Source organism: Rhinopithecus roxellana, chromosome 16 (assembly GCF_007565055.1).
Source record: "Rhinopithecus roxellana isolate Shanxi Qingling chromosome 16, ASM756505v1, whole genome shotgun sequence".
Lineage (NCBI taxonomy): Eukaryota > Metazoa > Chordata > Mammalia > Primates > Cercopithecidae > Rhinopithecus > Rhinopithecus roxellana.
Window position 1 is genome coordinate 99,235,210 of NC_044564.1, and position 24,233 is coordinate 99,259,442.

The 24,233-nt window shown below is 40.9% G+C and overlaps 1 protein-coding gene across 1 annotated transcript in view; it reads right to left on the bottom strand.

Moving 5' to 3' along the window:
- Positions 1 to 24,233, bottom strand: part of MAPKAP1 (MAPK associated protein 1) — a 279,446-nt gene that overhangs the window by 82,279 nt on the left and 172,934 nt on the right. The window contains 1 exon segment of the mRNA XM_010365871.2: positions 23,566 to 23,675. Coding sequence (XP_010364173.1) covers positions 23,566 to 23,675 — 110 coding nt within the window.

The following is a 24,233-nucleotide window of genomic DNA, read 5'->3' on the forward strand; positions in this document are numbered from 1 at the left end:
TATGTATGTAATCCTGGGTAAGTTACTTAGCCTTTCTGTGCATTACTTTCCCATCTGTAAAAATAGGATAACAGCACCTGTATCTTACTTAGAGTTGTTGCAAGGATTCATTGAGTTAATACAAGTAAAACGGGTAAGTAGAAAGGATGCCTGGCCCACCGTTTTCACGAAGTCTGTAGCTTTAGCTGCATTGTCCCTATGCCTAGGTTACTGCTTCTGCTTTCTAAGCAGCACTTGGAAACAGAAGGGTCTCTAGTTCTCCAGCAGGGGCTGAAACCTCCGGGTCAGCCTTACTGGCCTCATCTTCCTCCTCTCTAATGATATGGTAATCCAGACATATCCTCCAAACCATGCCGTTTCAACCATCTGTGCCTTTGCTCATACTAGTCCCTCAGTTGGGAACAATCTTCCATCTATTTCAATTCTTTAGTCTATGTTTTTTTCCCACTCAAGGAATCAAAACTCTGCTTAGATGCCACTGTCTCTGGACTTCTTTGTGCAACCCACACTAAAAAGATCTCTTGTACTACATATATGCAAGTTGAGAATGGAGAGCACATTTCAGCATCCCTACATTCCTAGAACAGTTTCAGCATACAGGTATGTTTAGTGATTATTTGGTGATGAAACAAGCCCAGCCTGCTTAGCTACCACCCTACCTCTTCCTCCAAAGTACACTTGGAGCTCCACCTCCATCTGACTCCAAATGTCTCCACTGTTTGGAGATTCCCAACTCTGACTGGGTTTTCTAGGGATGGATGGAACTAGCATGGATCTAGCTGACTCACCGGGACATTGGCTGGAGAATGGAAGACCATCATTGACAGGGTCCTATCCCTCATCCCAATCAGTCTGGTTCTCTTACCCAGGCCCATCTTCAGTAGCCACCTATCCCAACATGTATCCTACCAAAGTTACCTGAGCTACAACACACAGGCCTAAGTGGAGCCCACTCAATATCAGAACAAGAAGAGGTAACACATGTACAACCAAAAACTTTAAAACTTGCAGAAGGTTGGGAACCACTGGACAGGAGCCTCATACACGCTGTCGTAGGCAGAGTGTGCGCGAGAAGGCGCAGACCCTTCACTACCAGGAGGAGTGCTAATACTCTACATCCTGTCACTATGCAGCCAGCAGGAACGTACTTCTCTTTGGAGAAAGGATGTCCCATATTATCTGTAAAAAAGGACATTTTATTTTTCCCTCCTTGAAATCCAGATTTCACTTGTTAGAGAGGTTGGAAACCTTTACCACTGTCCCTAAGAATCCAATTTTTCAATCCAATCTGTTTCTCTTGAGTCACTGTGACGTTACCAAATTTTACATACAGTTATCTGTTGCTCTGTAAAGAAATACAGATGGTTTTGTGGAAATAAACAGCCATTTATTTTAAACAATTGTAAAATAGTTTATGGAAACCAGTGGGGTAATGCATTCAAATAAATGCCAAAACTGGTTGATGGGGATCCAGGGTGCTAAATCACACTGCGGAGGAATTTAGCTGTGGGGAACAGATAGTAAATCCAGAGTGACAGAATTTCCCGTGATGGCAAAGGTTTCTGACATCCAGTCCAGTACTCAAAACCCACAGCAGTTCAAACCCATTTTCCTTAACACAGCCTTGACAGCCAGTGAAATTAGTGAATTTAGTCACAAGCACCTAAGGACAAAAGACAGAAGAAACAAAAATGAGACTTCATTTGTCTTCAGCCTTCTCTGAGCTATATAAAAGTGGTGATTCCAACCTGAGACAGTTGAGAGCAAGCTTAGAGCCAACTGTTTTCAGTCAGCAGACTTTGTTATGATATATTGGAATCTGAAGACTTCCATTCAAATCTGCTTATGTCAGAGGCTTGGGTAAACCACTTCCTCTCTGAACTTCAGTCTCTTCCTGTTAAATAAGGATAATACAGTAGTTGTATGTACTTGACAGGATGTTGAGCAGATTCAGTGAGGCACAGGATTATTCTTTGGCGAGCTTGATACCAATGGCCCTGGTGGAAGGCGCTCTAGCCCTGGGTGGGACAAAAGGCTACAGGGCCTCTTTAGGGACTTCTACCAACTCTTCAGGGAAGCACCACTGCCAGTGAATGGTTGGACCCCCGCTTTGCAGGAAGAGAGAGAACTCTAAGCCCTTTTTTGCTTCTAATTTTTCAGGACAATCAACTATAAACTTACTACCTTTCCATTCTCAAACCAGCTCTTTTTCCTTGTAACTGGGCTTCCAATGATGACACCACGATTCACCCAATGAATTAACTCAGTTGGTTCATCAAACATTACTAAACTCCTACCATGTGCCATGTCTTGAGCTAGACACTATAGATATGAAGATGAACAAGACTCTGAATCTGGCCTCTAAGGACCTGGCATAGTGTACACGGCACTCTCAAGTTTGGACTACTTCTTAGCCTTCCCCCTTTTTGTTGACGTTAAATCAGCTCCCAAGTTCTGCAGACTCTACCCACTTAATACGTCTCCCTTGCATTCCTTCTCACTCAGGCGGCAGTAATGGTTTCCCAACCTTCTCCTGGCCTCCAGCCAACCACTCTTCACCCTATTGTTAGAGAGTGCTCTCCAGACCCAAATTCTGGTAGATTCAAGGTATCACTTTCATAAAATCCTTTCACAACTTCCTTGCAGGCTACTGGTTTAGATGCAAATTCCTTACCTCACTCTCAAGGCTTTCTATCCATCCTAATTTCTTGTACATCTATGTCCTCTACGACCCAAACTAGTCTCACTGTTCAGTGTACGTATGTCCTGGTTTCCTAACTCCATGTCACTGCTGTGCCCTTCACTTCACCCAGACTGACTCCTTTAGCTTGTCAAAATCACATCCCTCCTTTTTGATTATCCCCTAAGTCTTATCTTTTCTCCTTCTGACCCCATGACATCAGGCCCAACCAGAGTCCCAGACCGGCCTCCTTCCTTTCCCCACAATAGGGAAAGTTGTACCAGTTAACGTCTACAGGCTCTGCTTCAAGGCAATAGGATTTCTACAATCCCCAGCCAACGAAAAACAGGGCTTCCTTTGTAAAAACTCTAGCCTTGGCCTTCATATCTTATTCAGGGAACCGTCCTTGCTCCTGGCCCAGTCCTGCCCAGAACCCTGCCCTCAGGCCTGGTGCCATGCTAGGTTCTCAGTGTGCCTCTCTGAAAATCCTGCCCTGCCCTCTGACGTTGTCTGCCCACCTGGATTTCCTTGTGCATAAATCAGACATTTAATTTATCTGAATTCAACCATACTTGCTAGGTAGAAAAGAGGAAAAAAAGAGGGAGAGACCTGACCAAGAGCACAATTTAAGCAGTTGGGAGAATTCCACTTGCCATGACTCTCAGCGATCCAGTGAGCCCCAAGAGTGTGAATATGCGGCAGGAGTCCAGATTTCATCTTTGCATTTACAAGGTTTGCATTACATGGAACCTTGTAAATGTGTGATAAGTGACTAACTGCATTAAATGGGTGGATGATAGCATCTCAGTCTTTATAGACCAAGTTTGATTTTAGCATTTAAAAATATGTACTTTTAGCTGTTATGATGCTAGAGAAAAAAAGCTGTGTGAATTTAATGAGAAAAATTAAATACATTGCCTCTGATGGGCATTTTTAAAGATATTTTTATTTCCTACATGTAATTTTGACAATGGGACTTTTACTCACCTGTTGCCTTTGTGATCTAACCCTGGATAAGCTGTGGCTCTTGGTACGGCCACCCCCGGATGCTGAGCATCATCTGCTTCCCCAGTCCTTGCTGCCAAGACCTGCAGTTCCCCCGCTGTCCTTATGGCCCCCCGCTGCTGATTGCCCATCTGCCCTGTTCCCTGCTGTGGGGGCCAGATCCTTCAGAGACTGGCTCTACCTGCCAACAGGGCTTCTCTCTGCCTGCCCCATCTTCCTTCTAATAACCATTGTGCCAACTGAGATTGTGTTTCACAAGCCTTGGTAAGTACTTATTAATTAATTAATTAATTATTTTTAATGTAAGTAAAGAGACCAGGCTTGAGAACTGCAACCTAGGAACACAGATTTAGGTTGTCCTAAAAACACTCCCAGCACTTTAATTACCACTACCCTGTCCAGCTTTATAATAGCCATTTAAGCTCTCACCTCAGTACCTTCTACTAGGTTGGTAGGACTGTGATGGCGGGGTCAAGCACTACCACCAATTCATAAGACCTCTGGAAATTACTTAAGTGCTCTAAGCACTGTTTTCTTATTTCTAAGTGGGGAATGATGATAATTTCTAACTCATGTGGTTATTATATAGATTAAATGAGATAGTAACACATGTAAAGCACTTAGTTTGGCACATAAGTGCTCAATAAATAGCAACTATTTCTTAATACATTAATACAATTTTGCACATTTTGCCATGTTCAACTCTGAAGCAATTAAACAGATAAGAAGCTGAATTATATATCCTGTTTTATTTTAAGCCAACTGTGACTTACAACCGAAGACGTGAAAATATGCTTCTCTTTGTGCTACAAACAAACAAAAAGATAAAAGCAATGGGAAAATGGCAGAAGAGGAGACGTGGCTGTCAGCCATTTTCCTTTCTCAGAGTTTTCTTTCTTGTTAGATCTATTATCTGGGAGCTGGGCTGCCCTGCTGGCTTTCCATTTGCCTTGCTAATAACAGTAAATCCAGCGGCTTCCACTGCAGTTCCTGTCTCCTTCAACTGACTCCCAGGCCAATCAGCATTTCCTCTCTGCTAATGTCAGATGTTCCCTGGGAAGTCCTGCTGAAAAGAAAATTTATGACTAAAGTTTCTTCAGCTTTTAACCCTTCTGCATATCCTGCTCCAGATGCAGGGTACTCCAGAGGAACGCTAGGTCATTCCTACATATGCACTCCTATGTTCTTGCTGATGCTCTGCTGCTCTGACAAGGGGCCTCGGACCCCTGGAAAAGCCCAAATGAGCAGCTGGGCAGACAGATGCACACATTCTGGGCTGTACCTCATATGTGGACTCAATTTGAGCTGGGTTCCTTAGCAGCTAGAGTCTCTTTTGAACTATAACTCAAAGTAGTCATATTCATACAAAAAGAGCATTAGATCACAAAACTGTGAGTCTGACTGGATTTCATGATTGAAACTGAAAGGAGGGGACAGGACTAACATTCACTGAGTGGTAAGATAATAACAGCAAAGACTTACTGGGTCCTTGGTGCTTTGCATGGATCTCTGCTTAATTCCACAATAATGCTATGAAAAAGACATTATTATTATTTTCATTCATAAATAAGGAGTTCAAACGGGTTAAGAAACTTATCAAAGAGCTAGAAAAAGTAACAGGAGGACGGGCGCAGTGGCTCATGCCTGTAATCACAACACTTTGGGAGGCTGAGGCGGGCAGATCACCTGAGGTGGGGAGTTCAAGACCAGCCTGACCAACATGGAGAAACTCTGTCTCTACTAAAAATACAAAATTAGCTGGGCACGATGGCGCATGCCTATAATCCCAGCTACTCAGGACGCTGAGACAGGAGAATCGCTTGAACCCAGGAGGCGGAGGTTGCGATGAGCTGAGACTGTGACATTGCACTCCAGCCTGGGCAACAAGAGCAAAAGTCCATCACAAACAAACAAAGAAACAAAAGAAAATCAATAGGAGCAGGGGTGGAACCAGGTAGGTCTTCTAGAACTCAGGTCTTAAGTAAGCTCCACAGTTGAGGCTACCAACCAGAAGACTATGATCTCATGGCTGGGACCTTATTTTATTGAAGAGGAGACTAAATCAAGGAGCTCAAAGACAGAGAATGACCAGTATAAGCCAACAAAGGAAGCATGATCTTCTGATCCGCAACAGCCACCTCCTAAAATAAATCCTCCAAGGGTCGCAGAAGAGGAGAATACACTGACTTAGGCTTTCAGGAGACAATGGGGTGGCACTCCACAATCTCTTCAGCGGAACAGAGAACAATGGCTGTCTGCCGAGGTTCAGGCTTGCTGGCAAAGGTGGCAGTAGTGCAGCAGCCACTGCCAGGCCCTTACAGACCTTATGTTCTTGGCACAGGAGGGTCTCATCACAGGGTTTTCATTTTAAGTAAGTTCAAGCCTTTGGGGATGTCTGCATGCTGGTTCCATGGACTTTCCTATGACCTCTTCTGTACCTTGCCACAGAAGTTAGATGATATACTTAACCAGATCAGCAAATCTATAAACTAATTTTTGTCCCAATTTAAAAAGAAGTAAGAATGTCAAAACGTACATGTGACAGCTGTTTGGGACTCTAATGTTATGGAAAAGCAGCTGTTTTCATTTATATTTGAGATATTAGTCATCCTCAGAATGGGACAGAGTATCCAGCTAATAGCTTATGCTTTAACCTACGGAAAATACGGGTCACAGAGACAAAGTGTTGGCAGAATCACAATACACTGACTATACTCATATAACTCATAAAAAGTTTGAAAACGTTTATAAGCAGCAGCAACTATTTAATAATGATGTTCTCAGAGAAATCTGACATCCAACATGATGAAATGAATGGTTTGCTTTTCGGAGAAAGGGCGTTTTCAAACAGAAAAAATCCACACAAGTAAGGAAAGAAAGATCCTTCTAAGCTCCAGAAGTTGAAAGTAAGCTGTTTTAACAAAATTTAAAAACTAACTTTAATCAAAGTAGCATACTTTTTTTTTTTTTTTTTTTTTTTTTTTTTTTTTTTTTTTTTTTTTTGAGACAGTCTTGCTCTGTCACCCAGGCTGGAGTGCAGTGGTGTGATTTTGGCTCACTGCAAACTCCACCTCCAGGGTTCAAGCAATTCTCTTGCCTCGGCCTCCCAAGTAACTGGGACTACAGGCACGCACCACTATGCCCAGCTAATTTTTTTGTATTTTTAGTAGAGGTGGGGTTTCACTGTGCTAGCCAGGATGGTCTTGATCTCCTGATCTTGTGATCTGCCCGCTTCAGCCTCCCAAAGTGGGATTCATACATACAGTGTTTTGTTTGTTTGTTTGTTTCTAGATGAAGTCTCGCTCTATCGCCCAGGCTGGAGTGCAGTGGCGCAATCTTGGCTCACTGCAACCACTGCCCCTCCCCAGGTTTAAGAAATTCTCTGCCTCAGTCTCCGGAGTAACTGGGATTACAGGAGCATGCCACCATGCCCGGCTAATTTTTTGTATTTTTAGTAGAGACAGGGTTTCACCATCTTGGCCAGGCTGGTCTTGAACTCCTGATCTCATGATCCACCTGCCTCAGCCTCCCAAAGTGCTGGGATTACAGGCGTGAACCATTATGCCCGGCCTCATACATACAGTTTTAAGAGTAAATAATGCTGTTAAGTCCTATGATGAAAAAGAGTAATTCCCTGTCCTATTCTTGAGTCCCTCCTTATAGGCAATTTAAGTTTTTTTTGTTTTTGTTTTTGTGATTTCTGGTACTCATCTTATTTTTTATTAGCATTCCCATAAGTTATTATAAATATCAGACAATATCTATTAACTTACATTAGAAAGAATGAGGACTTAGGCCGTGCTCTCTCTCTCTTTCACACACCCACACCCCGTTTGGAAAGTGAGTTTGCTTTTTTCTCTTTTTCTGCAATACAGTAGCTTCCTGCAGTAGCTTCCTCCTCCTGGGCACCCTTAGGTGACTATCAATGTTTAAAAGGTATGCTTTTGGTATACTTCTCTGGCTCCCCAAGGACTTAGAAGAGATCCGTATCATTACGGGAACCTGGGCAGCAACACTAATTACAATAGATGCACATCGCCTTTCATTTTAAACATATTTACATTTTCATGTGATGATGTAATTCTCTGAGGGAGTTTGATCTCTGATAACCAAAGTACAGTGAATCCACTCCTAAACAGAAAGTGGTGGCCTCAGGTGTGGGCTGGCCGAGAGACAAGTGGCTATGAGCTGTGGATTGGTTTTCACTACATCTTAGTTCATTCCACAAAGGTGCTAACCACCGCCGTGGGCCAGTGGCGGTGCTGGTAAACCATAAGGAACCTACCTCTCCAAAAGGAGCTTTCAAGGTACTCAAGGAAAAGGGGGCACTCTCATTCTTTTCTTTTGCAAGGTGCTTACAAGCAGCTGGCAAGATCAGTGTATTAGGACCTTACAGGGGACAAGGCCATGGTGCCTCTGCCACAAGCCTAAGTGGATGAGGAATACTGATCTCTGGAGAGGATCAGTGTCCCTTCCCAGCTTCCAAGGCTGGGACATGGCCTTTCCTCTTGATGGCCACTGTTGATGGAGTCATTTACTGCTCATGAATTTACCCAGCCCTTTCTGTCCTGTCCACTTCTCCCTGCCTGCATCAAGGAGGGGTGTTGGTAGCCCAATTAAGAGATGTGTGGAAATGAGTGGAAAGAATGAAGTTATGCCTGAGCCTGGGAGCCAGACAGACTCCCTCTACGAGGGGAACTCCCAAACCTGAGGACTCAAGGAAGTCTTTTCTGTTAGAAAATGGAAGCACTAGCGGGGTGCGGCGGCTCATGCCTGTAATCCCAGCACTTTGGGAAGCCAAGGCAGGCAGATTACTTGAGGTCAGGAGTTCGAGACCAGCCTGGCCAACATGGCGAAACCCCATCTCTACTAAAAATACAAAAATTAGCTGGGCGTGGTGGTGTGTGCCTGTAATCCCAGCTACTCAAAGTTGAGGCAGAAGAATCGCTTGAACCTTTGCAGTGGGCCAAGATTGTACCATTGCACTCCAGCCTGGGCAAAAAGAGTGAAACTCTGTGGAAGGAAGGCAGGTAGGCAGGCAAGGCAGGCAAGGCAGGCATGGCAAGCATGGCAAGCAAGGCAAGCAAAGCAAGCAAAGCAAGCAAGAAAGAAAGAAAGTAAAAGAAAATGGAAGGACTAACAAAAGCCGGAGCAAGAATTACTATCAAATGTGTTTTGTTGCTTTGTTTATTGACCATCTCCTATATTGGAATGTTAGCTCTCTAAGATCATGCAACTGTCACCCTTATATCCTTACTCACTACCTGAAATGTAGCCAAGACTCTATAAATATTTACTGAATGATAAGTTAGGTTTCAGACGCACTGTACCTGTACCTGAGAGATCTACATGACTCTCGGGGATTCTTAGACTTAAGTTACACGTTATCTTAATTCACATTGTTCTGCTATTAAATGTAGTGTGCGGGAAAAAAAAAAAAAAAAAAAAAAAACAAAAACAAACAAACAAAAAAAAAACACAAGGCGAAAAAAGAAAAGGAAAGCTTAACTTTTGCTATGATTTGATATTTCTGTGATTATGTGGTGACAGTTTCCAGGAAGATTGAGGAGTTCCAATAGGCCACCTTGTATCTTTTGCAGCACTTGGGCTTTAATCACATCTCACTGACTTTCTGTTTGAAAAATTGGTTCGATGACACAGTAGAATCTACACACCTAGCTGCCTGCCATACTGTGATTAGTAGCTAGGTAACCAGAGAGGTAGATGCTGATACGTCCTCTCCCCAGATCTGCCTTATGGTGCTAATCCAATGCCATTTTCCTGATTTTAAGTCTTCTTTGTCTCAGGACATTATTGTCATGTAAGGCAGAAAAAGAAATGCCCTTACTGACTAGCTCTTTTTCTTCTTTTTTTTTCTAATGCACTTAAAACTGTTGCAGATATGCAGCAGAAAGTGCCACTACTTGTAATTTACTCAAAAAGGAAGAACTATGCAAAATTACTAACCAAGTTGTTTAAAATGCCTTTTACATTGCTTATGGGAGTAAAACAGTTCCAGTGTCCAGCCTCTGTAAGCAGCAGAACAGGAGATGGGTGGTTCAGGTCCTTGGTTTCCTGTGGTGGGGTAACTCTACTAAAGCAGTGTTTTTTTCATAGAAAGTAGCTAAAATCAATCTTCAAGAGAAGAGTTTTCCTTACAGCTACTAATAGGATAAACACATCAATGGCCTGACCGAAAAAAGAAGGCCTTCTGCTTCCTCTGGAGACTGAGACTCTTCATGGAGGCTGGAGAGATGTAATGGGCACATGCGACACTCTAATCCTGCCTGTAATTATAGAATCATTTCCATTTCCAAAATCACATGGATATTTAAGTATACTTCCTCTTTTAAATGTTTTTTGAGAAGAAGCAACAGCGTCTGTGAGCTACTAAACTGTGAACACAAAGACTTTTAAAACTTACTTGTAAATGTGCTTGTTACAGGCAATTATAGTTTGCTCACATTATCTCCAGAATCTTTGGCATACGAAATAAAATTTGCAGACATAAGCTATCTGATAAACAAGGCTTGTGACCATTAATCCATCCTTATAGATATAGGGTATGAATTCACTTATTAGTAAAAAAAAAAAAATCATTTGAGTTGACTCTCTGGGCCTAGTTTTCTCCTTCTTCAAAATAAAGTGTGCTTCCAGCAGATTCTAATTCAAACACAATTCAAAGGCTCATTCTATCACAAGGTAAAAGCTTTCTATAGACTTAATTCACTGGAAAACAAAACGTGCAGGCAAAGGCCAAGTCATATGGGTAGAAAAGGAAGTAAACCAAAACCTAAAGAGAAAGGCAGGTTTTATGGCATGTCTGGCATGATAGTGGCAATAGGGATGATGGCAGCTGATGTCCACTGAGCGCCTACTGTGGACTGTTTTCTATGCATTCAGTTAAGACAACAACTTTGCAAGACAGGTATTATCACCTCTATTTACAGAAAAGACAACTGAGGTCAGAAGGGGCTGAAGACTTCCCTAACTTCACAGCTTGTAAAAAGGACAGTTGGGCTGGGGACTGGGGTTGGTTTGGTTGCAACCAACAGCATGCAAAGCCCATGCTGTTTCCACTGAGTCTTGCTGTCACCCCCAGCTGAAGCGGGGCCATTTGGTCTCTCTAGGGAGAAACAGCTTCCACTGAGCCATGGGCCCTGTAACCTTATCCAGTAGGAGGAAGCACCACACAGTGGTACAACCTTTGGCCATTTGGCTTTGAGTCCCTACTCCCCTACTAGCTGTGTGACCTCAGCAAGTCCTGAAACCTCTCTGAGCTTTAGTTTTCTCGTTTATAAAATGAACATGACAACTGATTCAAATAGTTGTTTTAAGGATTAAAGTGTAATGGAAAAAAGTGTCTGGCAGATCACCTGGCCAAGTTTGAGTATTAATAAGTGGTAATTATTATACTTGTAACTGTATATGCAACTTAAAACCACAGATCAATGGAAAAAATTATGACCTCAAAGGTGTTATTTAACAGATGAGTTAATAACAATAAAATATCCTAGTGCTTTCTATGCTATAAGAATACATGTTTGTACATTCAGAAATTCATATTAGTATCAACAGTGTCTAAATTATGTATTTTTAATTTTTGTGAGTTCTTCCCCATTTTATTACGAGTATTTATAAACCACAGAAAAGTTGAAAGAACTGAACACTGGAAACCCATATACCCATCACCTAGACCTACAGTTAACATTTTACAATACTTGCTTTATCACATATCTATAAATCCATTTTTAAAAATGCATTTCAAATCAAGAAATTACTACATTACTACATTCACTCTGAACTACTTGAGCGTACATAGCATTAACTGAAGCTCAGTATTTGTTTAAGATTCTCTTTTTACTTTTAGGTAAAATATACATGCAATATATGCACAAATTGTACAAATACAATTTGACAGTCTGACAAATGTACACACTTGGCAACTGCAGCTCCCGTCAATATACAGATTCCCAGTCAATATACAGATGATTAGCTTTATTCCAGAAAGTTCCCTCATCCACATTACATTTTAAGTGAGGAAGCTGTGGTAAATGGAAAAAAACATTGGGCTCAAGAATCAAAGGGACTGGGTTCAAATCTCACCTCTATTACTCATTAGAAACACATACAAGTGTGCACACACGCACTCCATGCCCTCTCTTTCTCTCTGTATCTATGTATATCCTTGGTTTTCTACCATAAAAAAGAGATAATGCCCATCTCACAAGGTCTTTTGTAAAGGTTAAATACAAAAATACCTGGAATACAGTAAGTGTTCAGTAGATGCAATCGAACTGGAATCATTACCTTGGTACTTTCTACGTTTCTCCCACCTCTCTCCAATCTGAGGATATTGTCTTCAAAAAGGAAAGTAAGGACACACAAAAAGCAGTTGAAAAAGAGATGAGGGGGAAAAAGACATCTCTCTGCATAGGCAGTACTCTCCCAATTTATCCACTCTGACTTCAGCTAATTAAACATCTGTCTCAACGGTCTTCTCAGCAAATTAGTCATCCCCACTTTGTGACACTGATTGTTGGTTGCAGCCTTTTCCCCACTTGCTACCATTCCCAGAAACTTCTAGGAGTTTACTCACCAGGCACATGGCAAGGAATGATGCAGGGTCCCCATTAACCCCCTACAGTTGCCCTTGGTGCCAGTGCTGTTCATAATGCTGCCAGGCATGTCCTTAGATCTGCCGCCCCAAAATAAACCGATTAAGGGGTAACAGTGTTTTTGTCTAAGTTTCTGATTTCCAGATTATGATGCATTTTCTAGATGCTATGTACATGTACCAGACTAAAGTATTTAATAAACATTTAACTAAAAATCTGTTTTTTAAACTAGTGTTGATGACAAAGCAATCAGATAACAGAAGTTCTCAAATGGGAGGTGAATTAAAGTCTGGTAGATTATTAGACAGCTTTTTCTGAACATATAAACAAAAGCTTTGCTGGTGCGCAAAGGGCCAGCAGGCAAACAAGTGAAGCTGTGTGGCTTGGATGTGTGATCCATTTCTCTACATGATGGTGTGTGTGTGTATGCTTACACCTGCTTTGGCAGGAAGCAGGGGGAAGTGAGGTGGGGGCGAGCTGTATTCTGAACTACAGAGCACATCTTGAAAATGGTATTCTGAAATCAGGCTTTTTCTCAATCCTTTTTCCCATTAAAATAGTCGTGACTGACCAAAGAACTATCTTTTAGAAAGATAAAATGGCTAACACACACATTTAAAAATACTAAACGACACTAAAGACCCAGAAATGCAAATTAAAATGAGATACTAGCTGCTAACCATCAGTTTGGCAAAAATTAAAGACTGATAACATTCGGTATCGGTAAGGAGCTGGGAAAAAGGGCATTCTCACATACTCTTGGAATGTCAAAGAATGAGCATAAGTTTTTTTTTTTTTTTTTTTTTTTTGAGACAGAGTCTCCCTCTGTCACCCAGGCTAGAGGTGCAGTGGCATGATCCTGGCTCACTGCAACCTCTGCTTCCCAGGTTCAAGCAATTCTCCCTGCCTCAGCCTCCTGAGTACCTGGGATTACAGGCACCTGCCGTCTAACCTGGCTAATTTTTGGATTTTTAGTAGAGACAGGGTTTTGCCATGTTGGCCACGCTGGTCTCAAACTCCCGACCTCAGGTGATCCACCTGCCTTAGCCTCCCAAAGTGCTGGGATGACAGGTGTGAGTCACTGCATTCAGCCAGGCATAAACTTTTTGAAAGGGAATTTGTTTTCCTCAACATTTTAAATAAATATTTGACAAGCAATCCATATTTAAATCTAGCACAAATGTGTCCAATGAATATTCAAACAAGATTGTTCACTGCATGTTTTTGTAATACTGAAAATTTGGAAATAATCTAAACATCCTTCAATAGAGAGCTAAGTTGAACAAATTATTAGGAAGATAAAATGTGTGGTCACTCTAATATAGAATAATGCTTATGACATATTACTGAGCTAAAAAAGTAAATGCAGTATCATATATACCGTGTGACATAATTACCCTAAAAACCTTAACACATGTGCATTTTTCATGAATTCACTTAACAAGCATTTACTGAGTATACTATTTGACAGGTACCTTGATAGGTGTTGATTATGTAAGTGATTTAAAAAACAAAAACAAAAAACAAGAATCCTGTCCACATGAAATGTATAACCTATATGTATATCTATATGTGAACTGAAGGAAAAAAATCAAAGGATTTACACAAAAGGAAGTTAGAGGAAACTTTCATTTTTTACTTCACACATCTCTAAAATGTTTGCTTCTTCCCCAACAAGTATTTAATTTTATTTTAAAAATATCTTTAAATGCCACTACCTTCTTTTGATATTAACTCCAGGAGATCTGGCCACAGGTCAAAGCTATTTCAGTTCTCCCAAACTGTGCATTTAGCTCTAATGAAAGAAACCAGATGTTACCATAGTGTCCACCCCTCCATTTCCCGACGAGCAGCTTCTACTCTTCTGCACACCTTAATTCAGGGCTCCATTATCTGTTGGACAGATTTCTTGAGAGCCTCTGCACTGGTGTCTCTGCTTCACATTCTGTGGCCTCTAATTCATTTGTACAATACAGATGAGTGTTTTCTAAGAGAAATTCTGATTATATATTGCTCTTCTTTCAACAGATCCCCTCTGCCATCAGAATAAAGTTCACATTCAACACAGCTTACATATGGACATGACCTAGCCCCTGATGACCCAACCACAGCAGCCTGAACACTCTTTCCCATCCCTCTTTACCTGCCCAGTTTCTATTCATCTTCAGATTTCAGCCAGATGAAGAGCTTGGGATAGTCTTCCCTGACTCCCCAGGATGGAACCAGGGCTCCCTGCTCCCTATGTGCACCCAGGCCCTATACTTACTTCCATGGTATCATCCCTTGCATGGTATTATAATTGCCTGCTTATTCCAACTAAACAGAAAGCTCCTTGAGAGCAGGAACTATTTCTTGGTCTTTACAAAATTCTTAGTGCCTACATAATGCCTGTTACAAAACAAGCTCCCAAAACATGAATGCACTTCTATTTTTAAGCTCACTTATCAGGCCTGGCCTGGTCGGATCTGGCCCTGCCTAGTTTCTGTAGTTTATTCTCTGCCCTCTTCCTGCTCCAGTGATTTGGAACTTCCGTGTATTGTGACTACATCTCAAAACATGTTGTCTCCTCTACATAGAATGTTCTTCTTCTCATTTACCCAACTGGCAAAGTTCTAATTAATCTTTAAGAAGCCATCAAATAAATCACCCCAGAGCATCTTTTCTCAGTCCCCTACCCAACCAGTAGTTTCAAGTAGGACTCCCTTACCTGTGCTGCTTTAGTAGTTTATATACATCTGCTTGTCAATTTACCATATTTTAATCCCTCTTTTTCCGTGTACTCATTGGGTTTTCCACCTGATTTCTAGTGCAGCATGGCACAGAGCGGGCATTTGATGACAGTTGAACTGAACAGGGCATCTCGGAGCCACACAGAACTTAAGAGCACACATGGCCCTGTCCTCCAGTGCCTTGATTAATCCTCACTCAGCCTCTCCCATGTTAGAGTTGAGGAAAGTGAGGCTTTGAGAGGTTAAGTACATCATTACACACATACACAGTTTCCAGAATTTCTTAATTCTGAGATAGATTTTCATTTTTTAAAACATTTATAAAATCAGGATGCAGTTTACAATCAATATGTACATTTAATGTAGTAGTATTTCCTAAGAAGCTATTATTAAATTGGTGGTGCTCTAGAATCAGCCCCTAGTGAACCCAGAAGTCTGTCTGACTTCTAAGTGTGTGTGTGTGTGTCTCCCATACCACCAAATAGCCTCTCGGGGCATATGTCTTTTTTCTTCCTTTCAGTCTGCTTTTTCATTAATTGAATCCACACTTGTGACTGCCCAGATGAAGTGAATGAATAGATTTTATAATGGAAAAGGAACTTCTGAAAGATGAGCGACTAGCAGGAAGAGTAAATGCTGGTCAAACATAGTTTTGGCAAATGATATATTTCGAGTTTTTCTGACGTGGCAGTCGCAAGAGCTCATAACACCCTTCTAAAATAATTGGGTCTCTAAAGTGGTTCCAAAAGATTTTTGCTTGACATAAATTCTCCAAATTTCCAGGCTTTCTGGATAAAATAGTTGACTGCAACGCCATCTTCAACGTGCTGTGCTCTGTATTTGGGAAGATCCATCAGGAGCCTCAGAGCACTCCAGACAGGCAGAGGCTCAGGTGAGATGGAATAGTAAGATAAAGAGGCAGAGAAAGGAGGCAGGCAGGAATATTGAACTCGGAGCTCCTTGCCTGGGGCACTTCTGAGTCACACATTTAAACACTTTAGCAGCCCTAATTTACTGTAGCATTTTCCCAATAGGTCACTGGATATCGAGTATCAGGTCTTCGTGTCCTATTCATCTCCCATACATGAGAGGCATCAGCATGATTATTTATTCTTCCATAAGGAGGAACAGTTGTCTGCAGAATTTACTGCCTCTTTTTTGACAAAGATCACTTAAACAGTTCTATTTTCCATCCATCCATCATTCATTCATTCACTCATTCCGTGTTTATTCTTTTAAGGATTACCTGCTACAGCATAAAGAAACCACAAATCTGTGTCCCTGGCTTACAAACTCGACTTTGATAGAAGAAAGAATACTGGATTTTCTGTATCAATTGCACATGAAGTAGGACTCTCTGTTCAACCCTATAGCCAGAACATTCTTTAGCTTACATTAGCCTTCAGAGGGCATTTCAGGCTAGAAGAGTGTTAAAAACCCTACTCCATCTAAAATATATATGGGTTTCCCTTTTCCACAGGGCAGCTTAGGACAGGTGTATGTTGCTTTAAGAAAGCTAGACATAAAACATTAAAACTGACACCAATACAGACAAATTGTGCAATTACAAAAAGAATTCCTGGCTTTATATCCAGATTCACCACAGGGTTCCTTTAAATGCTGCACTTCCCTAGTGCATTTAGATCTCAGAATCAATGAACGTTTCTGTTTACAGAATTTTAAATTTGTTCTCCCATTAGGGTTCTAATAAGCAACATGGTACAAATAAAAAGAATATGGGCTTTGAGGTCAAAAAAGCCTGGGCTCCAATTTAGATTCACCATTTACTTACTGAGGAAACTTGGGTAAGTTTAACCTCTTAGAGCTGAGGAAAGCGAGGCTCAGAGAAGTACATCATTACATATACAGTTACCATAGGTCCTTAATTCTAAGATGCACCTCTTTTTTTCCTTTACTTTTAACATTTCTAAAGCCTCATCTTCAAAACAGGCATAATAAAATCTACTCTCCAGGGCTGCTGTACAGATTAAATGAGGTAGTATTTGTAGGTACACCAAGGCACTCCATTCATTAGCTCCCACGTCCTTGAAAGGGGTCCTCCTTTTGGAAAGACCAACTCCTCCCCTGGCACACAAATCCCTTTTAAAATACCCCCCCTCCCCCTGCAATACAGAGTCTTGCTCTGTCACCCAGGCTGAAGTGCAGTGGTATGATCATGTCTCACTGTAGCCTTGACCTCCTGGGTTTAACCAATCCTCCCACATCAGTCTATGACATATTATTGAGTTAAAAAAGTAAACGCAGTATCATATATACCGTGTGACATAATTACCCTAAAAACCTTAACACGTGCGTTTTTCATAAGTTCACTTAACAAGCATTTACTGAGCATACTACTATTTGTAGTCATACTACTATATATTTGACAGGTACCAGTCACTGGGACTACACACGTGTGCCACCATGCCTGGCTAATTTTTTAATTTTTTTTGTGAAGACAGGGTTTCACTATGTTGCCCAGTGTGGTCTCAAACTCCTGGGTTCAAGCAATCCTCCTGCCTTGGCCTCCCAAGTGTTGGAATTACAGGTATGAGCTACTGTGCCTGGCTAAAATACTCTTAATAAATATTAAATTCATCTGTCTACAACTTTCTCAGTCTATCTGGCATGAAAGTAAGGCCTACTGTGTGTGGTATTTTGGTGACTGACCCTGCTGCTGCCAGTCTACTACAGCAGGTCCACAGTGGGTCACAGGCTCAAAATTCTGCACCTCCCCATGGCCTTGCGTGCCCAGGGTCTCCGCCTGATCTGTATCCCTCTGTCATAAGGCAGTCATCAGCTCTGTATTTTTTTTTCTCCATTTTTTTCAAGTTCTTTTATTTCTTTGTGTTCATACTCTCTGTGTGTCTCTTATCCTCTTTGGGCCTCAGTGTATTTCACAGTGGTTAAAAATTTGGATTTAATTCTACATAGACTCATATCTTAAAACTCTCTCTGGTTGCTGTATAAACAACAGACTGGAGAGAGGCCAAGAGCACGAGCACAAAAACCATCCAGGGTGCTATTTCAGCAGTCTAGGTGGAGAGTCATGGTGACTTGGACCCATCCAACAGAGATGAAGACAACTAAATGGATTCAGGATATATTCCAGAGGTAAAACTGACAAGACTTGTTAATGGATAAGATGTGGGGAGACAGTGCAGGAAAAATTCAAGACTGACAGCTGGGTATGTGGCTCAGGTGAATGGGTAGATGATGGTGTCACTTACTGTGCAGAGCACCTGCTTTATCTCCCTTAAAGGGTCACTTTTACTATATATATATATATATATATATTTTTTTTTTGGCAGGATGAGGGGTTAAGTAAACTGCAAAGTAATCTTAAATGTTCTTTTTACACTAAAATATGGCAAGCCACTGCTTTGACTGGCATTGTCCCTGCCCTGCTCCTAAACTGTTCATAGCTTAAATGTGAAGGTCACTGTTTAAATGTCAATTTCTCAGACAGGGGCTCCCTGAACACCCTATAGGCTGCAGAGAGCTCCCCTTCATTCTATCATTCTCCCTTTCAGCCTCTTATGTATGCTCTTGCTCTAGAATAAGATCCTCCTTAGGTCTGACACAGGGGAGCACGTGAGTGAATGTACGACACAGCTACAGATACATTATGGATCGATATTTACATTTCACATGAATTTGTAAGATAAAACTTAAGAGTCCAATGATACCATCATGAATTGTCCCTCAGACCAGAACCCCATACCCTGTCGTTCATGTTTACTCCCCCTCTGCTCCTAGCAGTACTTTGCAGAATAATGTTTGAGAAGCCCCGCAGACTATCTCACTGGTGACATTCTAGGGGTCTTGTGAAAACAAAGTAAATCAGCAAGCAATAAGGTGCTCTGTGACTCTAAACAGATACAGAGTTAGGAGGGAGTCCACCTGACAAAGCTAACACTTTTCTTTCAAGTTCTTCGTGAAATTTTATAAAAGTAGGAATGAATGTCACTAGGCTTATTAACAATATTATAAGAACTTTTTAAAAGAATCTTCAGACTAATAAAAATTTAGTTTTTATTAGTTTTTTGTATTTTTTAGTAGAGACAGGGTTTCACCGTGTTATGTCTTTCCATGTTATGTCTTTCATATCAAAAGAATGGACAGGAATAAGAAAAAGTTAAGATGCTCCTGTTCAATCTTTCCACAGACAATACAGAAAATCACCTCTATTTTATAATGAGACTATTGTGACAAGTTATGCGGAAAACTATTCTGCTGAGTAAACCCCACTTTGACGCTCTCTTTTGTAGATCAAGAGGTATCTATATTTCTGTGTCAATGTTAAAAACTGAAATTGATCAATTTCTCAGCAGTGTCTGTCATGTCCAACATAATGCTTCAGAAGGCTGGGAAGGACTGTTGGTTCATAGCATTTTAAAACAGCAGCAACAACAACAACAACAACAACAACATGGTACTAAGAAACTCAGAAGGTCACTGACTGTGAGGGTAACTTTGACAGAGGGAGAACTTGAATTAAGGCCTTTATTCACTAAATAACAGCTTAGGGACCTGACAAGCCACTCTTTACTGTGTCAAAAACACACCCACCCAACTGTTAACATGAATAAAGAGGCTTCATCTAATTCTTCTAAAACCGGATTCTCCAATTACAATTTTCTTAAATAGTAGGGACTTCCTGCCAATGCAGGTAGATTCCAAATGTCAAGTGGGTCAGTGAAAAAAAAAATGAAAGGTTGAAGAGAAACTTTAAAAGAGACATTTAAAAATAGGCATAAAAAGTAGACCTTAGCAGAGAATTGACTGAAACATACTGTGAAAAGACTATTATAGTATATTCTTTTCACATGAATATTAATAGAAAAAAAAACCACGCAGTGTTCATAGTTATGAGTTGATGAAATAATTACAAATAATGCAAATCAAAATTTTAGATCAGTTACAAGTGTCTGTAAATGACAGTCTATCCTAAAAAGCAGAATGATTTTAAAACCCTAAGGGCTTCAATTGACAAAGCTATTTACCTAAACAGAGTTATTTTGCTCAAATACATACCAACTTCTGATTTTTCACAAATGAAAACTGGGGAAGGAGTGCCACACTGAAGGACAACAGAGCAAATATTAGGACTGCCATTAGGCCTACATTTTGATTGAATAATGAAATAGTTTAAGTTCTAAATTTATTATGCCGGGCGCGGTGGCTCAAGCCTGTAATCCCAGCACTTTGGGAGGCCGAGACGGGCGGATCACAAGGTCAGGAGATCGAGACCATCCTGGCTAACCCGGTGAAACCCCGTCTCTACTAAAAAATATAAAAAAAAAACTAGCCGGGCGAGGTGGCGGGCGCTTGTAGTCCCAGCTACTCGGGAGGCTGAGGCAGGAGAATGGCGTAAACCCGGGAGGCGGAGCTTGCAGTGAGCTGAGATCCGGCCACTGCACTCCAGCCTGGGCGACAGAGCGAGACTCCGTCTCAAAAAAAAAAAAAAAAAAAAAAAAAAGTTCTAAATTTATTATTATTATTTTATTTTTTTGAGATGGGGTCTCGCTCTGTTGCCCAGGCTGGAGTGTAGTGGCCGGATCTCAGCTCACTGCAAGCTCCACCTCCCAGGTTTACGCCATTCTCCTGCCTCAGCCTCCCAAATAGCTGGGACTACAGGCGCCTGCCACCTCGCCCGGCTAGTTTTTTGTATTTTTTAGTAGAGACAGGGTTTCACCGTGTTAGCCAGGATGGGTCTCGATCTCCTGACCTCGTGATCTGCCCGTCTCGGCCTCCCAAAGTGCTGGGATTACAGACTTGAGCCACCGCGCCCGGCTTAAATTTATTATTATTATCAAACAAACAGTTGTGTAGTCAGTCTGGAAAAAAGGTAAGGGAAGAGAAATGTCTGTGGGCAAGGAACAAGTTCACTGTTAGCCTATCAAAGGATTTCTGCAATCTTGTTTTAGCACAACTAACCTCTGTGATAACTGCTGACTCTACATGGCATATGTATCTTGATTTGAAGTGGTTATTTCCCTCCTTCTTCACTGAAGTTCAATAAGGGTAGCAAAGAGACAAGTGCTGTTCTGTACTCAATCAGGTAAAAGCTGTTTGATGACAGGGTTGCTCACTCTAATTCTGTCCCAGACATGGGGCATGGTAGGCACATTTTTGAAAAGACTAAGCCGGTCACTGTGACAGATGCTCAGGAAATGCAGGATGAGTGCCTCTAACCTGGCATCTCTTTCCACCAAGTTCATGACTAAGTTCATGTGTCATAATAGGTAACTAATAGGTATTTCATAGCCAGCTGTGAGCACCAACAATTTTTTAAGTACTTTCTATGTGTTACTTTCTATGACAAGAGGATTTTCCTCTTTTCATTAATCACTCTCCAAAAAAGTCTACTCATACAAAAGTTCAAAAACACAAGATGTACCCTGCCTTTACCAACCTAAGCTTAAACAAATATCTTTACCAAATTGGAGATCCTTCTGTTTTATAAGACCAGACTTATTAAAGCTACAGAAAGAGCTTCTTTTGTTAAAAAGCTTTTTGAATTAAGAAAACAGACAGTAATTTATGTAAATGTATCACTCTCAATCGGCTTCTCTTCTATGAAAAGGAATAAATAATGCAGATCACTGTTTTTCAGATAACCGAGTCCTAACTCTTTGCCAAGGATATGGCAAAGATTCTGATGGAAATGGCAGTAATGTGTACACAAAGGTGAACATAAATAAATGTGTGTATGATAAGCGCTGGGAATGGACATAGAAAAACGGGTATGCAATTGGACAGAGACGACGGGAGACAGAAGGAAAGATACTGGCTCAGCTGTATCTAAATAAGTTCACAGGAGTTTCATGGTATGAAAAATCTGTGACAGTGGAATTTTTACTAAGAAGCTTAAAAAAGTTTCACCTTCTTGGACAATTCAGAATAAGGCCTTCTTAGAATATAATGCATTATATCACAAATATACTTTTATATAAAATATTTGGGAACAAAACAAGAGTAAAGAACCAGGATCCGAAAGGGTGTATGCCTACTAAATATCTTTGATTATCTGAAGCTGTTTAAAAGCTATTCGATTGGCACCTGGAACCCCAAAATATCCACTTTTCACTGGGAAGGAGTGGCTGTGCCTCTTCAATCATCCCCTAAATGCAAAGAAGTTTGACCCCCATGCAATGGATAAAAGTCACCCAAAAAATGAACAAAAGAGGTGTTTGGAAAAACCAGAACACCATTCATCCCAGCTAACGACTTGTTCATTATGAGTGATGATGGATAAAGACTTCTCATGCTGAGATGAAATCAAGATTTATATGCATTGTTTCCTCTCCCAACTTGTGGGAAGATCATCATCATTTAATTCTATCTCTGCGGCCAGTGATGGGCATCCAGAGAGCTGGTTATCAAACGGTGCAGTCAGCTGGCAAAAGCCGAAACGTGCAGTTGGCACATCTGGACGGAGCCGCCACAGCCGAGGGTGAACAATGACTCCTGGCAAGCATCCAAATTGCTTGCAGACGCTAGCAGGTCTCATCTACAACCGCCCCTACCAGCATCTCTCTCTCTCTCTCTTTTTTATGAGAATCAGATTTTCATTGCTCCATTCAATTGCTCTCCTCTGCCATTTTTTACAGCTCTTATCGTTCCCCTGGAATATGGCCTTGAGACAGCTCATCCGTGTCCTTCACTGTGTTATCTCTTCTAACTTTTATTAAAACTTCAGCTTTCATCTGAAGATAGCTAATTAAATCTGGAACAGATTATATGCCTCCCCTTAAAAAGAGCACAAAACTATTTTCTTCCGCCCCAGCAATGCTTTTTTTCCTTTCCAAAAGGTGAAATCAAAGGTGTTTAAGAAGTCTCTTTATTTACAGAGCTAAGATATTCAACATGAGTTGATTTATATTAAAGTTGTCTGTGATAAGACAGATCTTTGAGCTATTTCTCAAGATAATTATTTCTCAATCCTGGTATACATGCTTTAAATATCACAGCTAATACTATAAGCATATTTTCCACATAAAGTTGGGTAATGAGGAGTTAGGTTATTTGTGCACATCAAGTGACTTGCCTTTTTGTCTTTTTTTTTTTTTTTTAAAGGGTTGCCCTCATTTGATAAAGATGAAGAGAAATTTTTCTTTTCTTCCCCATACCAGAAACATTAGTAACTAAAAGTTCTCCCATGGGAAATTATGTGAAAACATGAAATTAAAAGTAGTGATTCAAGTTTAGGACTGATTCGGTTTTCAAGACAGCTTTACATCAACTAATCATCAGCACAAGTAGCTCTGTCTGAATCTACCACAAATTATTAATGAAGGAACTTCCACAATTGATACGAATACATTCTTCTCACATATGCTGCTGAGCCAGTCCCTTTCTGAGGCCCAGGGGCAATGTACAATCACCTCTTCTTGCGTAGATCTGCTAACCAAACCTTCTAGCAATGACATCTGAAACAATCTAGCCAGCCATCACACATACATGCCCTATGCCCTTTTAATAAGGGTTAAGCTTCTACTACTGCGAGAATATGATTTAACTATCCCACCTGAAACTTTCTGGGATCCTTTTCTTCGCTTCACTGCCTTTAGTAAGATTTCCTTCATGGTAACCTTTGTGTTGTCCACCTGAATAAGGGAGAATCCATGAGCAGCATTTCTGTAGGAAAAGACAAATATTACATCATCACCAACATTCATCCAGAGAGATGTTACTGCGATCTTCACTGTGTTTAAGCAAGTTTTAAAGTAAGTGCATACTGAGGTGCCAATTATTTAAAAATAGGTTGAATAGATATACTTCTAATGGTGGGGGATGGGGGGTGGTGATAAAAGATTCTAGCATGAGCGGTTCCAAGTGAAAGAGAGGTCAGGCTTAGGGAAGGTTTTTCTAATTTGTCCAAGTTGAACCTAAGTGGTCTGCGTGGGTCAGTAGCAGGGTTCCTAGTGTTGGCTTCCAAACCAAATCTTGCAACAAGGATTGACAACTGATAAACTTGGCTTGTATCAGTAGATGTCACTACAGGCAGATACTGCCATCATACTAAGCTAATGGAGCCCCAGACCAAAAAAAAAAAAAAAAAAAAAAAAAAAAATGTCATGTGGGGCCAGAGGGCAGTAATACCCCAAAGTAATTGAGAAGGAGGAAAAGAAAATGCTCTAACTAGCTGGTAAATATATTTGTTTATTCATACACACACACTTTTTTTTTTTTTTT